General features: G+C 41.3%; 1 protein-coding gene across 1 annotated transcript; it reads left to right on the top strand.

Moving 5' to 3' along the window:
- Positions 1-1,578: 1,578 nt before the first annotated feature.
- s100v1 (S100 calcium binding protein V1) lies at positions 1,579-6,645 on the top strand. The gene is made up of 3 exons (XM_083678948.1): positions 1,579-1,698; positions 4,102-4,233; positions 6,066-6,645. The coding sequence occupies exons 1-3, from the start codon at positions 1,687-1,689 to the stop codon at positions 6,234-6,236; spliced, it is 315 nt and encodes a 104-aa protein (XP_083535074.1). The 5' UTR covers positions 1,579-1,686; the 3' UTR covers positions 6,237-6,645.
- The last annotated feature ends 11,187 nt before the right edge of the window (positions 6,646-17,832 follow it).

Below are 17,832 nucleotides of genomic sequence, written 5' to 3' on the forward strand. Positions count from 1 at the left end.
TAGTTTTGTGTCTGTGTGTGTGTGTCTGTGTGTGTGTGTGCTGTTGAGGGTCACCAACCTTACCTTCATTAAAAACATGGATTTTTCATTTGATGAAAAGCTTTGGCCGATTCATGTCATTTCAGTTGATCACAGTTGCCTTGGTAGATGAATAATGAAATAGAGATAATTACATGTGATATAGTTGTAATGTGCATGCACTAAACCAGAGCATGCAGATACCCAGCAGAACTAAAAACAATGTAGTTGAATGACACACTGGTGAGCAGTACTGCACTTTAAAGCCACAATCCGCTGTCAGTGAAACAGTGAACTGGTTGATCAGCCACTCAGGGTAAACAACAACTACACAGTGTTATGCTTTAGTAACAGTAACCATAGAGACAGTTTAGCTATGTGACTGCCCTCAGAAGTTTAGCTTTACAGCAACAGAGGCTTGTGGTTTCAGCGGCACACTGCCCTGTCTGAGCGTTGTTAATACCAACATCCTCTCGACTGATCAGAGCAGAAAGATAGATATATACCCCTCAGGTAACCTTATGCTGTTATTTTCCTGTCATTTCTCAAAGAAAACAAAGTTTGTAGGGCAGTTGCGTTGCTAAACTTTGTCTTTATTACTTTTACTAAAGCGAAACACCATGTTGTCCGTGTTTCCCCCGAGTGGTGGGTCAGCCAATTCGCTGTTTCATCGATAGTGGATTGTGGCTTTAAGTGACAGTCCTTTCCAAAATAATTGCAATTGTCAAATGTTTTTAGAGTGTACTTCCCACACCATTTGTTGTATAGATCCAGCTAATAGGCTTAAGCCCAACTAAATGTAAAAGATAAGCACCATATCATTTCCTAATCATACTCAGTGCATCTTTTCCTTTAATTTGGGGTTGAGCCACCAATAAATTGACTCATCTGTAGGTTCATCTACACCTCCTCTGCAACTGACAACAGATGCATCTGAAACCTTCTCTAAACTAGATCCAGATTGTGGAGTGGCTTGTTTGGTTTTGGCTGAATTCCCCCAATTGATGTTGTGTGCCTGGTATGAACCATCTGCAAGCTCCTAATTTCTCAAGCTGATGATCCTTCAGGGGGGTTAGTGACCTCAGTGTAGTTGTTGTGGTAGGGCAAGCAGGCTGATGTCACAAGTAGACTGACAGTTTGGTGTAGATCAGCTAAATGCATTCCAAGAAGCTTTTCAAGAAACAGTTGAGGGGTTTACATTGCAACATCATCGTAAATAGCACTGACAAAATTGTTTAAGCAAGGCACAGTTAGAAACTGCACAGTTAATAACTACCTTACTCCCAGTGGAAAGTTTAAAAGGGATGTGAATGGGCATGTGTATGTTGTAGAAGAGTTTACGAGAAACAATAGGGCTATTAGACAGTCTTAACACCTAAGATGGTACATGCCATCACCATCTTTCTAAATAGGCAGCACACACACACACAGGCACACACACACACACAAATACATCTCCCGCTTCATTGAAGTACAGTGCATTTTATTTAATTTACGTCACCTCCCCATTCCTTGTTTAACACGGAAGACAGAATACAGTTGTATTTTTTTTCCCCAGTGGTGGGAGGATACGCTTTTAGCCAGGATGACAATGGAACGCTGAGAAAAAGTTTTTATCCACACTTTCTAGTCCGTTTCCCTTCAGACTCCAGACCTAAACGGACTCAAATGGCGACGAAGGTAAGTTCAATTCATTATGAAATTCTCTTGTTGAATTACATGTTATCAAATTTGCTCAACAGGATTTGGGCCGATTTTTTGGCATCTGCGCTCAAGTCGGACGTTGCACCTGGGATGGCAATGGTCCCATTTACGCAAATCGTATACGTTTCCGTATCTGAGCAAGGGAGAAAATTACAGCAACTTCATGTTTAATATTCAATATGTTTCTCAGTCATTCCGTTGATTTTGTTGACAACGCGTTTGTCTGCACAGTCGGCTGTAATGGAAAGAGCGGGGAATCAATCAAGATCGCGCATTCCTTACTCAAAGAGAGAAAAAAGGCCCAGGTTGTGCAAAAGGAGAATGATGATGACGGCGTGATGCGTTTGCTGGATTTGGGCTGGTCCTAATGCGTTGTAGTTAGTCCAAAGAAATATACATTTATATTTTTGGGCCACATATTTAGTATATCACTTGAATTCATTATTGCAAACACAATTATGGATTTGAAATAGATTTGTTATGAGGGTGTTCCCTCTAGCCACTCTCTGGGTAAACCAGTTTTTATAAAAAAAAAATTATCCATCTTAGCCATTGAGCTCTGTGGCTCAAGGTGTCCTCAGGATAGCATTCCTGACCAGTTTTGTTCCTTCCATTAGTGTAGTTTGTATTGACAGCTTGATCAACACAGTGTAGTTGATTCCCGATTCAACGGAGGAACCCTACAGAGACAAGGGTATCTAGGGTTCTCTTACTTTAAAATATGTAGCTTTTCCCCCTTGAAAATAACACTAAATAACCATACTGAATCATTACTATTACTGATGCATTAGCAGTCTGTGAGCTTATCCTTCTGCTTGAATTAGCTTTTCCAAAATGTTCATGACATTTCTGGGTGTCTACCACTTGCTGTGGGCGTGTAACCTTTGACTACCTACTGGACTGAATGGGAGCCGCAAGCATTTCTCAGAGATGGAAGCCAACCTAAGCCTTTGTGTGCAAATAAGTTTGTAACATGTATTCTGATGATTTTTCGTAGTAACATTTTTGACATTACAGCCTTGTTCTGAGTTTTGTTTGGGGAATGAGGGGATTTGTTTTAAACAGGTTTAGTGAATGTGAGTGTCTCTGCTGGCTTGGTCATTTCTGTGTTCATGTGTCCACAAACATTTCCAAACGAAATAATGGATGCATTTGCATCCACACAAGTCCTTTGCTACTTTCGAGGTTATGTAATTAAGACATTTGCTGGATAAAAACGTGAAAGTGATTGATAGATTCATTGTTTCAGTTAGAAGTGGTTTGCATTGAGCAAGAGGAGTGAGAGAGGAGGAGACACTTCTGAATTGTCATTGCAGTCAAAAGAGGGAGCAATCATGCATAGGCTGCCTTTAAAGGGTCCAGTAAGCCGTCTAGGTCAGTGGGAACAATACTAATAATGTGTTTTAATTTCAGCGTTTAACTTTCAGCAAATTATAATGCAGACAACTGGCCAAATACTATGCTATATGCCTATAAACCATTGATAAGCAGCATAAAAAGAAAGGCTTATTTGTGTATTATTTCCTTAAACACAGGCAGCAAACATGCCCAAAATAAAATGCATGAAGATTCTGAAAGTATGAAAAAGCCTGAGAACTTTGAGGTTGACAATCATTTCTCTGTTTGTGGTGGCTGAGGTCTACACCCAGAGGGTAAACATGTAGAGGTGTCAGTGTGTAAACATCTCGGAGAGGTGTCAGTGTGTAAATATCTGAGTAACCTGCAGGAAGGAGTGCTATGGGCTTTACTTACTATTCTATTGGGAATACCTATCTTATGTTCTTTCCTGTGCTAAATATTTTATTTATGTACAATATTATGTAATCCTTTTCTTAGGGGATCATTCATATATTCATTCATTCATTGATCATTCATAGTACTTGTCTATCTGACTGAGATAGGGGATTCAAACATTTGAAAATACCAGAAATAGCAATTCGTTAGAAGTGATTTTATCTTAAGGGTAGGGCAGACCAGAAAAAATATGACCAGCCCTAAAAGCTTATCACAAAGGTGTATTGTTCTCTTGGAAACATTAGTTAGACCGTTGTGTGATAACACATATTTTACTACCAGGTCCAAGATACAGTATGTATCTGTGGTCATACGAGGTCACACTAATGACTTTGCTTCACAGTACAGTAAATGAATCACACACTTTTTAGTACAGTGCCTTGCTGCACATATGGCCTGCAAATTTGAAACATTTTATTAGGATTTGTTTGTGATCTACCTACTCCACATCGTCAAAGTCGGGAAAAAATCATCTGAATTTTATTAATTGACTAAAGAGGAAAAAAACCTGAATGTATTGATTGCATAACAAGTATATGATCTTATTCTTAATCCCTCTTTCTTTGCACTCTCACACATTCCCAGTACTCAGACCTGGAGCTGGCGTTAAACACCCTGGTCACTCAGTTCCACGGTGCCGCAGCTGACAACGCTCCCACACTGACCACAGAGGAGTTCCAGACCCTGCTGTCTACACAGCTGCCTACCGTCATCAAGGTAAGGCCTCCACCACTCCCAACACATGGTAGCAGGGAGGTCCCAGTCTAGAAACAACCTTGATTCTCTCTGGCCTAGACCCATATGGTCTCTGTGGGACACTACATAAATACAGGTTTAATAATATGTATAGAACTGACAGGAATTAATATAGGTTTAAGCTAGATGTAAATCAGGGGGGGCAGAGTTGAGCTATTGTCACATTGGTTCTATCTATGTATTCAGCCCTACCCCTGGTCCTTGTGAAAGCATGAGAACCAAATGTATTATGGCACTATGGCAACCTTACCCTCTGATAGGATAGGTAGAACCTTTAGCCATATTGCTTATACCAATCCAATCCTTTCAGATCTACACAAGTGCTTAAATTCAAGTCCCACGTGAAAAGTATGTGGCATTTGGATAGATGATAAACAGTCTTTTAAAACGTGTTGAAAAAGAGTGATCAAGAGACTTAAACTATTTTTTTTGTACAGAAATAAGTCCTGCTTCACCTATGATAATAGGAGGAGGATTGTCCAGGTGATTATCCTCCCTGTCCTTGATTATGGTGACACAATTTACAAGCACACGGCAGCCTCAGTTTATCACTATGCTCTGCGATTCATCTCCAGGGATAGTTTCCACACCCACCATTGTCTTTTATATCAGTCTGTGGGTTGGGAGTCTTTGAATTCAAGAAGGGTTTATCATTTGTTTTTATTTGTATATAAAGCAGTTATTTTAAAACTTTCCATTTTATATCACATAGTTGCTTTTATGGCAGACAAGGTCTGAGTACTAAACTAGCTCCCAAGCTTAACTAACCCTCAAAGTTCCATGCGTTTCCTCTGAACTAGGTAAATCGGCCTTTAGTGTCTGTGCTCTGAGTACTTGGAACGACCTTCAAAAGCTACTCAAACTAGATTATGTTGTGTCACTCTGTAAATGTAATACCTTGATGAAGCATCCATCATCCGAGGAATGTATGTCTTTTAATTGATTATATTGTGTAACATGTCATTGTAATTGATTTGTAGTTGAATTAATAAACTGTATGTTTGTTCCCCTGCCTAAAAAGAAGGTTAAATTAAATAAATAAATAATAATAATTGTTTATAAACAAAACAACCTTATATTTTGGGTAAGACAGTTGTACAAAGCTCATTAGGAATTTATTTGTTAGTAATATTTTTTGAGAATCAATCATTATTTATCATTAAATTTAAATGACCATTGAACATCTTAACAAATCTCAGATTGTTCTTTTAAAGATTCATGGCATTTAGGAGGGTGAGGTATGGAGGTAAGACAGAGGATCATTGGGCAAATTTTATTGTTTGAAATAGACTATGGGCTCCAATTGGCTTACGCTAAAGAGAGCTGTGCACCACTTAAACCATGTGCAAAGACCATTTTGGTAATTTGGTGTCAACACAAAGTGCGTCGGTTAGTACCAATATAGGCAGGCGGGGCAGTAAATGGGAGTGTCAGTGGACTCGTCAAGGGGAGTTGGCAAATTCAAACACCTATAATGTTCTACGTTCAATAATTAAGAAAGAAACTTTGCGGCCCAAAATTACCAATTTAGCGGCTATGTCAGCTAAAACTAAGGCATTTCGGGCCCTATAATTCTGAAGAGGATTTTTGGTCCTACTTCCTTTAAATTTGGCAGTGTCAACCATCACATTGGTAACTATTATTTGAAATACATCCTAAGATTTGGCACCAACTCAGTTACTATCAAGAACTTTTAATGAACTGCTAGTTACACGATAATTACCTGATTATGACATGGTGGAAAACATTGTAAAAGGAACTGCATAACCCAACTTCTTTTCTCTTTCTAACAGACAGCAGGTGATGAGCAAGGCTTCAGGCAGCTACTGCAGCAGATGGGCGTGGAGGACGGTCAGAGAGTCTCATTTGAGAACTTCTGGAACTTGGTCCAAATGCTGGCCACCATCCAGTTTGGCTTGAAGAGCCAAGAGAAGAGTGTCAAGTGTAGTTGCCTTCTGCAGTGAGGAACCGCCTGACACATTAACATTGGCAACCAACCATGCCACTTTAGAGAAGAAGTTCCACCAAAATCCCAGTTAAATGTTTGCCTCCAACCACACACCCAGTCCTCATTCATGAGCATCATCACCCGTCCCCCGAGGGTTCAGGATGCCCACCACCAGAGTCTCCTAGTTCTGTCTCCAAATATAATCAGAAAGTAAATCAGTCTTAAATACTTATCTGTTTAATTCAGTAATCAGGCACCCAAACTCTAATAGTATCACATTTGTGTGTTCATTGTTTCTTGTCACATTACAGTTATAATATAGTAAGGACTCAAATGGACTAGCACTGAAAGTGTGTCATGTCTTATGATTATTAATGTCATGATTATTCTACTTGAATAAAATGTGCAATTTAATGTATTCTCTCTCATGCATTTGTATTGTATTATTCTTGGCATATAATGTACTATTGCAATTTGCATGCATGTTTGCTAAAGAAGCCATATGAGCTTGAGGTTTTTGGGGTTCCACCTACTCGCTAAAATGTAAAAATATCATCAACAAATCACTCAATAAGTTGAATTGAGTCCATCTTAATGCAAGGATAATAGTTCTTGGAATTAATATCTTTGTTTTTATAGGGTTAGGGTTACGGTTACGGTTACGGTTAGATTTGCATAGGAATCAATTACACACTGTGTAATAGTGCGGACACGTAAAAAAAAACATAAAAATCGCCACATCTTGACGATCGATTGCGGGAAAGGCACTTGACAGAGGGCTTGTTGGTCTAGGGGTATGATTCTCACTTCGGGTTTAAGAGGTCCCGGGTTCAAATCCTGGACGAGCCCTTTAACTAAACCTTTCACCAGGTGGGACCACGAAATGGAAGGCGATGGACTGCTAAGCCGGCGTGCTCTGCACGCGTAGGTTCGAATCCCATCCTCGTCGCACAGCCTTGCGGCTTTTACTGGTTGACAGCCCCGTCGGAAGAAGGGGCGGTAGAGCAGATTCAAATGCCACCTCATCCAATAGCTTCTTTGAGCACGGAGACAGACAGATTCAACAAAGAAGGCAGAGGCGGGGTTCTAACCCAAGCTTTCAACAATAATATAATACATGCCATTTAACTGACACTTTTATCCAAAGCAACTTACATTACTTCCATCGCGCAGACGGTACCGAAGCATTCAGACCCTGACCAACACATTCCGAAACAGCTTCTTGAGGCCATTCAACTGTTGAACTTAGTTTACTGTATCTACTGTTATTTACTGTCATTACTTCTAGTGTTTATATTTTATGTTTATATTGTATACTTCTTACTTATTTTATACTTATTACACTGTATTGTTGATTGATGTTGTAGAGCTGAGCCTGGAAAAGCATAGTTGTAGGAAATCAATGTACATTTGTCTATGGCACAGAAATCAGGATTTCAGGATTGGTTGAGTAGAGTATAATGTTGCAGTGTACTGTACTTCACTACACACTATATTACCCTGTTGATGTAGTATCTACTCTAGATAGATGACCACACATACAGCGTTACATACATATTTGTAAACGTGAAGTGACTTACCTTTATTGACGCTGCGGGTGAATTGGAAGTAGAGGCTGAGCCTGGTAAAGTGTACTGTGATAGTAATTAGAGAATGAAAATAACAGTGATCGGTTTGAAGAAAAAACTGTGAATGCAAGAAAATTGACAGACTGGTTCTTTGGAGATGACTCTTTAGATTGCCCTAAAGCGTTTAATTACATGGTATCCTGTATATTGTGTAAATCACCATTAAAATTTGATTTCATTTGACTCTGTAGCACCCCGCTTGCTGAAGTATTGAAAGTCTGAACAGCGCCACAAAACCAACTAGTGGCCCAAAATATATTACACATCCCCATAGAGAATACATGGCAAATGTTACCACAGAGAAGGAACGGAAAAATCCCTGTAGCTTCAGGTTGGAGCTATATATATATATATGATAATAAAGATGATGAATATATATATGTGTGTGTGTGTGTGTGTGTATAAATAATATTAATGGCGAAAACGTGTTTTTTATGATGATAATAAAGATGATGAATAATAATATTAATTATATGCATTATATTCATTGTTCTTTATGTTCATAATAATTTTATCAAAACACCTGCGACGGTGCTAATCCTGTCCCCATCAGTGTGCTTGTGAAACGTTTGAAAAGGTAGAATATTTCATTGATTATGTAGCTCACTAGGAGTGAAGTGGGGCAGAGCGCCGTATCGCGCAGGAACTTCCAATCAAGTTCCTTGATTGGAAGGACAGCGGGAGCACATTAGCTGAAACGAAAACACAGACAACTAATATGTTTAGTATGGTGATGTTGTGCTCTGGATGTGTTTCTCTGGTCGTTTGTATTTCAGAACAGGGAGACACTTATCTGGTGTGTTCAGTCTGAGTTTCCGCGTCCGCTCGCCTCGGAGTTGTAAGGGTGGCGTCGGATACTGAGTTTTATGAATGAGTTTTCCGCGCACGTAATGGTATCGTCTCGTAGTAAGAAATTCTAATCATGTCTTTTGTAGCGCGCATGTAATAGTAATGACGTCCGATTTCAAATGTCATGTTTGTATACATTTTTACTGATTCAACATTCGTGAAGTTTATAATTTTTGTACTCTATTATTGTTTTGAATTTTTCTTATTTTTGGACTCTGTACTGTAAATAGCCTCCACCTGTGTAAAAATAAAAAGACAACAAGTTCATCGACTACAGCTCAGCATTCAACACCATTGTCCCCTCCAAGGACCTGAGTCTCAACACCTCCCTATGTAACTGGATCCTGGACTTCCTGACGGGCAGACCTGTAATGGCAAAACATGTATTTGTACTATTTTGCTTAAGTCTTGTATGAAATGTATTGACCTTGTTGTGACCCAATGTACTTTGTTATTTTCCATTATGTGACTGAGGAAGAACCAAAACCGACTGCTCCTTCTATCATACAATAGACAGTATGTGACCTTGGAACACTCCTAACCGCAGGCTGAGGCGTTGAGATAGTGGCTCACAACGCCTATGCTTCTTTCCCAGCTTCTTTATCAGCAAGCAGGTGCAAGATATGTTTACCCCTAGACCTATGACGTACTAGTATTGGAGTAAAGGACAGTCCTCTCCTCAGCCACGGCATCAGTATCTGAATCCACACTGTTGGTGAAGGAATGCTGATCCAGCTTTAAACAACGTTGTTTAAACTTTGTATATGCATTAAAACTCTCAACTGAGACCAAACATTGTTTATTGTTGTTCACTGAAAGATTTCCATCACAGACCCCAGCTGGTAAATGTGGGCAGCATCACCTCATCCACTCTGACTCTCAACACAGGGGCTCCCCAGGGCTGTGTGCTCAGCCCCCTACTGTACTACTTGTTCACCCATGACTGCATGGCCACGCACAGCTCCAACTCCATCATAAAGTTTGCTGATGACACCACTGTGGTTTGCTGATGACACCACTGTGTTCAGGTTCCCTGAACATCAGCAAAACCAAGGAGCTGATTGATAACTTCAGGAGGAAGAAGGGGGTGACCACGCCCTCATCCACATCAGCGGGTGCAGTGGAGAGAGTCAGCAGCTTCAAGTTCCTTGGTGTCCACATCACGGAGGACTTGACATCACACCCACGCTATGATCAAGATGGCGCACAAGCACCTGTTTTTCTTCAGGCGACTGAGGAAATTCGGTATGGACCCCCAGATCCTTGCAAATTTTTACAGAGTATCCTGACTGGCTGTATCACCGCCTGGTACACGCAAGCTACCAGCTATTCAGGACCTTTACTCTGAGAGGTGCAAGAGGAAGGCTGGGAAGATCAACAGGAACCCCAGCCACGCTCTGTTCTCTCTGCTGCCTTCTGGAAAAAGGTACCAGAGCATCCAGACCTGGACCAACAGGCTCCGGAACAGTTTCTACCCCCAGGCCATAAGACTGCTCAACTAATCCCCCCCCCCCCCGCACCCCGCTCAACCGTCATTATGTCAACCCCCCCTGAACTCGAGCTCTATAATAACCCCCCCTTTGATCAGAAGACATCTGACATTATTGCACATATTATTGCAGAAGACTGACATTGCACTAGTACTATTGTCACTATGGGGGGACATGCAGCGTTCGGCCTGTAGAGGGAGCTACAGGACCGTGGCCAGGGTTCGGAGGCGGGGCTGATTGCGCACCTGTTGCGAATGAAGCCTCGCTAACGAAAGGGTTTAAGATGTGTGTGCCTCTGCTTTCAGGAGAGAGAAGTGTTTTGAAGGGCTGGAAAGCCAAAAGACGGAAATATAACGCTTTTCATAATAAACGGGACATTCCCTTATCACCACACTGCGTCCGCCTTCACTGTGCCTCACGTTGGGCGCCACTGTAACAAGTCCCTTGCTCACAGAGAGGCGGACGCAGTGTGGTGATAAGGGAATGGCCTGTATTCGACCGGCTGATCTCGACCCTAAGCGAGAATCATACTTGGATCAACACTCCCTCTGACTAATGCCTCCCCCGTAACTCCATCCTTGAAAGCATGGGTTAGAACCCCGCCTCTGCCTTCTTTGTTGAAGCTATTTCCATGCTCAAAGAAGCTATTAGATAATGTCCCATTTGAATCTGCTCTATGAATAAAATGCCACATGCTTTATATTATTTCTCCACCACCACTATCTGCTCTGTTTATAGGCCTACAGTCTTCCAACGGGGCTATCAAGCTGAATAAGCAACAAGGCTGTGTGACAAGGATGGGATTTGAACGCACTCGTGCAGAGCACAATAGATTAGCAGTTCATCACATTAACCACCCTCAACCCTGTGCTCAATTTGGTCCAGTAGCTCTTCCCACCAGATCCCAGCAGGGACCTCCCACACCCGAGGTGAAAATCATACCCCTAGACCAACAAGCCCTCTGATAAGTGCCTTCCCCACAATCGATCCTCATGTTTCGGGGATGGGGGATGTGTCAGCATATGTACTGTTCGATTCCCAGTCAGGGAACATGTTTTGTGGAGACACAACCCTCATCCACAGGAGGCCTCGCATGACACCTTTTTAAAAGTCGTCAAGAAGAAAAAAAAGCCCTCCTCCTTTGGGCTGCATTTAAATTAGTGACCTAAGGATTACTGTTATTGAACCTACAGTTCTGCACTCTACCAACTGAGTTATCAAAGGGTGACAAGGGACATGCAAGGTCTGCACAATACCAATTTAAGAGGATCAGTGTAGGATGAACCCTGGACCCTCAGATTAAAAGTCTGATGCTCTACCGACTGAGCTATCTGGGCTCTTGAGGTGCAAATCATCACATGGTGTTCTATTTCTAACACACTCCTACTTTTGCATTCATCTCATCAACTTCCCAACAAAATGTCATGAATATGGGATGAACAGTCTCTTTCAAGTAGTTGCAAGGATGTAGTAGATATATCGGCAAGTGATGTGAGTGTGTGATGTTATGCCCAAACAGGGACTTGAACCCTAGACCCTCAAATTAAACATTTGCTGCTCTACCGACTGAGCTGAATACCAATCTACTAAGTAATACTTCTAGAATATGGATCAAGTGGGTTTAGATCAAGCAGATTGGTACTAAATATCAAGTTTAGCCTTGGAAAAATATTTGTGTACAGCCCTATGCAGTACATAGGGGGCACTGTTAGCTGTGTGGCCACAGTAAAAAGCCATCAACACATGACACCGTTCATGGTTGAAACTTGATCCATATTCTGGAAGTGTTGCTGAGTAGATTGGTACTTAATATCAAGTTTAGCATTGAAAAACATTTGCGTACAGTCCATTATATCTGGTTTACCACGCGGATTGGATTAGTAATGTAACTTTCACAAGGTTACAGACAGTGCGAATTACGGTGGAGCCCGAATGTAGTCGAAGTCAAGCTTTCGGATGTCTGTAAGTTATTGATCATTTAAATGTCATTATATTTTCAAAGTACATTTCTGTATATCTAAAACAAAGGTTAATGATCATCCTATCTTGATTTGTTTAGCTGATGTTGTATTGTCTCTCTATTGTCTCTGTGCGTACCTCAACGCCCGTGATATGGGTGGAGCTGTTTTTAGCAACAACGTGCGTTCTTGTGTTCATGGTCCATTGTCTTAAGTCCTCCATATTTTAGTAGTATACACCAGGGGCGCTACAATGGTGATAACCGCCTAGGCTACTTGGTAAAGGGCTTGTTGACCTTCCTCTTCCTTTCAATTGTAGGCTATTAAGACATGCAAGTTCTTCGATCCCTGGCGAGGATTCTGATAATTATTTATCGAAAGCCTACAAAATGTGTTGGCATCTCTAGTTTGTGCGTATATTCATAATAACGTATCTTCTAATCATCTGTCTGCTCAGGCATTTTCGTCTTAGTACTTTGTCGATGGTCCAATCAGAACTCTGGTAATTTACGTCATGGAAAAGGCACGTTGGCTGTATTCCAAAATGCGTTCTTGCGATAGAGCTTATGCCAAGTACGGATATGCGCAGTCATGTGATCAAGTGCCGTTAAATGTCAAGTACATACTGAGTTCTCATGGTGTACTTGGGAGGTTCTTCAAATAATTTTCTCCTGAGAGTGTACCACATAATTCTTCATAGCTGAAGAGCCTTAATTTGCAACTGTAATTGTATAGACATGCCCACATTTCCCGCCAATGGGTACCAATCCAACCACCTTAACAAAACACTTGCATGAATATAAGCTCAGACATAATACAGTTATAATCAAAGAACCAACATCACAGGTACAAAAGTTAGTCACAACAGCACGCTCCTGTAGATTCTTCCTCTACAACATCCGAAGGATACGCTCTTTCCTCACGAGAGAAGCAGCACAACACTGGTCCAGGCACTTGTGATCTCCCGCCTTGACTACTGCAACGCACTCTTGGTCGGGCTCCCCGCCTCCGCCATCAGACCCCTGCAGCTCATCCAGAATGATGGTGTTCAATCTCCCCAAATTCTCATCATGTCACCCCCCTCCTCCGCACACTTCACTGGCTTCCGGTAGCAGCTCGCATCAGATTCAAGACCCAGGTGCTAGCCTACCGGGCGGTAAAGGGAACAGGCCACCTCTACTTGCAAGCGATGGTCAGCCCCCTGCCCGATCACCCTGCTCTTCCACCTCAGCTAGCACAGACGCCTCTACGAGGATGCAGCGGTCGCGCTGTTTGGTCACAGCACTGCTGTCTACTACTACTGTCGCCCCTAAAGACCTCTTCACCCCCTACTACACCTCTGTACAGTTCCTCTACTGTTAATAGAGTTCCTCTACTTCTTCTAGCATTGTGACTGCCAATGGCCCCTGGTTGTAGCATTTTTTTTTTCCTATGATGACTGATAGTATAGATGATTCACTTATTTTAGACAAATGTACTTGTTGTAAGTCGCTTTGGATAAAAATGTCAAAAATGTTAATGAGATAATGCAACAGAAAGAACAGAAATTCACACTTACCCACAATGCTCTTGCAACAGCATTATCTCACTAATCAATGTACCTCTGATATTGGTTCTTATTTGATTCTAACTGTATTACATCTGTGCTCATGTTTATGTGTTTTGTTGGGGGTCAGTAACATATTTTTTTTTAAATGTTTAAAATTTAAAATGTACAAAAATAAATGATGTTAACAATTATTTAAAAACACCACATTTTCTTGGGAGAGGACTCACCCCAAATTAGGGTTATGAACTGTTGTGTCAATGATTCTGTAATACCATAGGTTTGGCTGAATTGAAGCCACAATGGATAGCACTATTTGTTTTGGGCCACGGTTTGTTTAAATGGACACTATTCTCATGCTTGGAACTTTGAGCCCCTCAGGGCAACCCCTCTCACGCGTTTCAGTCAACTAGGAAGCCTAAAGAAGCATCAGAGAATTCACACAGGAAAAGGGCTATACTTCTGGGGGAAAGTTTGACTGAGTCAGGACAAATCGGAGAATACACTTATGCTTTTCCACTGTAACTTTTGGCACCAGTGCTTGGCCCAAAGCCTCAGACTTTAATGTTTCCATCTCCAAGAATGCCCCCCAAAAACCCCAGCGCCATGGCCCTGAGGTTCTACCCTGACCTGCGACCTTGGGGAGATTTTGGGGATTTTTTTCAGACTTCGGCTGGGTTTGGAAGTAGGCGTGCAATGTGTACTGTGCCCTCCCATCGTTTGGCTAGTCTAGTCTATGGGACTGCTACTTGTTATTGTTGTTACAAAACCATGAAAATGCAATATAAACCGTTATTTACTTTGGTTTGGAGTCATGTTTAGAAACACCTAAGCACCCATTTCATTTGATGGGAAATGTAATTGGCTCATCTGACTAGCTAACTGAACAATCCGTGTACATTTCCAAACTAAGTAAATGCTGCACAGTCAACCACACAACTCCTTTGCTAGTTTTAACATGTTTGCTTCTTCCTGCTCTCCCCAACTCTAGCTCCACTTCTAAGTTTATTGTGTAGGAATGTTTCTTCTTATGCACCAAGAAAAAGCCCCAAAAACATAAGGAGAATTTGGACATGATAGCCAGGCACAGACAACAGGGGCTGTCTATATATATATTTTTTTTTAAAGCATTGGGATTTGTAAAGACCATGATACATTTTCGCTAGATAGCCTTTTTCAAAAAGAAAGAAATAAGTTTCAGCTATATTAACAACTGGTCACAGTTAGCCACATTACTTGTACTAGCACACATGTCTTGAATGTCAAATACAAATATTTTATCACGTTCAACAATCTATCTTAAATAGCTGTAATTACAGTATCCTATGGAGCTTTCTATAAAAGATTGCTATGTGTGTCTCCAGATATTTTCATTGTCATAGTATTCTTTGATTGTGATGCAGTCACTTTACCAATGTATTCTACTGTGGTCCCTGCCCCAACATGCACACTGCCTTGTTTACAGCATCCTCCATTCCCATTGATTGACTTTCTTATATCGACCCTTAGCACCTCTCACACTGCACAAGTTGAAAGGAGTTTATATGAACAAATTCATAGAGCTCATACCACTCAGGGCATCTCAAGAGTTTAATACCTGAACACTTATGAACTCATTTCTCTGTGGACACTGATCGTACATAGGGTTTTAGGTCTTTGAACCTATCCCTATCCCAACCAGTATCTCTCCTCTCTAAATGGCAGTAGGTGGCGCCATTTGCTCACTAGTAACGAGTCAGACTCACATATCAGTGTCCCATCATGTACAGTCAAGCCAACATAATGCCCGTACTGATTATGGCAGTATTATGCAAGTCCACATAATAAAACAGTCACACATCAATATTTGAATTACTATCACACAGCAAGTTAATAAACAAATAAGCAATTCCATCTTCATTCAAGTTTGTCATTGTTCACAGGATTTGCAGAAGATGTTTATAACCACACATTTGTGTAGATAAATCTATATTTATCAGGGAAAATAATTAAATAGTTCTACCGGTTAATCTGACATCTTACATTCAACATATTCAATTGGCCCAAGAAGTCGAAATACTAGCCATAACAACAGAATTGTGTACATATGACTTAACTGAATTGTAAAAATCATCAAATTAACACATACATGAGTCAGCTTTATCAAATGAATCAGACCAAAAATCAATCAATCAAGTATGTTGTGAACTAACCCTAAGTCCCGTGAACAGACGCATGGAGCGATGATTGTTTGGTGACAGTATACTGATCAAGTAAACCCCTGACAAATATTTCAGCCTCTTGTCCAAATCTTTCACCACTGGCCACTTCCCACAGCCCTGGAAAATAGCAATAATCACCATGATCCATAAACCAGGCAAAGATCCACAAGAACCCACCAGCTACAGACCAATCAGCCTCAGCCACCTTGTAAAACCTTTTGAATGTGTTCTCACCACCAGACTGAGCAGCCATGCAGAGGAGCTATGTTTGCTGGGGATCCACCAGGCGGGCTACAACAGATAACACCTTGAGACTCTCAGAGGACATACTAAAAAATGTCAACAAAAAAGAACCCACCCTGGCAGTATGTTTCAACATTGAAAAAGCTTTTGACAAAATGTGGCATAACGGCCTATGCAACAGGCTGCGAGACACCAAACACAACCTAAGCCACCCCACACAGAAAATAATCCACAGCTTCCTCCACAACCAGCAAATACAAATAAAAATATCTACAGCAATATCCCCACCATTCACCCACAAAGCTGGAGTCCCACAGGGAGCAGTTCTCAGTCCACTCCTATTCATCCTATACATATCCAATATAGTTTCCTGATATCCTCTCCAATGTTCCCTCTAAGCTGCGCGCCTGAGCAATCGCGCACTGCTCGCACATTCTCAGCGCACAAGAAAATCTATGCAGCGCATAAAATAAAATTCACCATAAACGTATTAATTAATATCTAATATTAGACCTAATCTAATCTAATTAATTAGACCAATAATGTGTTTTTTGTACCATTTTTCAATGTAACACAGTGAGTGACAGGTGTCCAGCCAATGATACGATACGGTTTACTTACGCTACGCAGCCAATCATAGCATTGATAGTGCTTGCATATGTGCCCTGCCCATACGCACCATGCAGGTTAGCTAGCTAACAACAATGCGGCGGAGTTAACCCATTTGTGCCGGATGCGCTACGCAGCATTGCATCTACCGCCGGTTGCTGCGTTACGCACATTTGAATTTGCCGCCAGTTGCTGCGTAGCGCAGCATTTTTGATTTGTCGTAATTTTCATGAGTGCAGCATATAATGCACTGTCATTGGTTCAAATACACATGTTGATTTTTTAAAACCACGTGAGCACCCAAATGTCGTGTAAATTCAAATGTGCGCAACGCAGCAACTCTGCCTCACTTTTCAAAGACGCAACCTGACTGTGATGGAAGGACACTGCTTTGCTAGAGCAAAGATTGAGAAGTTGCGTTCCCAATACTTGAAGGAGAAGGATGTACAGTGGAGTGACCGTGTCAAAGAGGCAATGGGGACCTCATCAGCTGATGGCAGAAATACTGGTGAGATTACTCTTTTCATTAGTAAGCTCTGTGATCACATGGATGCTCGTTTTCCAGAGGATGAATTAAAGGAGTGGTCTGCATTTGACATTGAAGCATTGAGCTCAGACATCAGTTTTGACTATGGATCAGCAGACATTGCCACACTGGCAAAGAAGTATGAGGCCATTCTCCACCACCCACAGTCTATGGAGGCCATTAACAGTCAATATGCTGAATTCAAGTACATAATGAAGCAAAAACTTAAACAGGGGTCAATCAGCACATTCTCAGATATGGTTTCTGCAGCACTTAGATGTGAGGAGCTAAAGGAGATCTCACAGCTTGTGGATATTTGTGCTACATTTCAAGCTTCCAGTGCAGATTGTGAAAGAGGATTTAGTTTAATGAATCATATCAAAACAGCATCCAGAAATCGTCTTGAAGTGGCACATTTGGACCAGCTGATGCGCATAAAGTCAAAGCAAGAAGCAGACGAAGCCATCAACCTGGACAAAGTGTACAACCATTGGAGAAGTGAGAAGGACAGACGTGAAAAATAAGGTGAAATTAAAGTCAAAATTTGTGCATATTCTAGTGA

The sequence above is a fragment of the Argentina silus genome (assembly GCF_951799395.1).
Source record: "Argentina silus genome assembly, chromosome: 10".
Classification (NCBI taxonomy): Eukaryota; Metazoa; Chordata; class Actinopteri; order Argentiniformes; family Argentinidae; genus Argentina; species Argentina silus.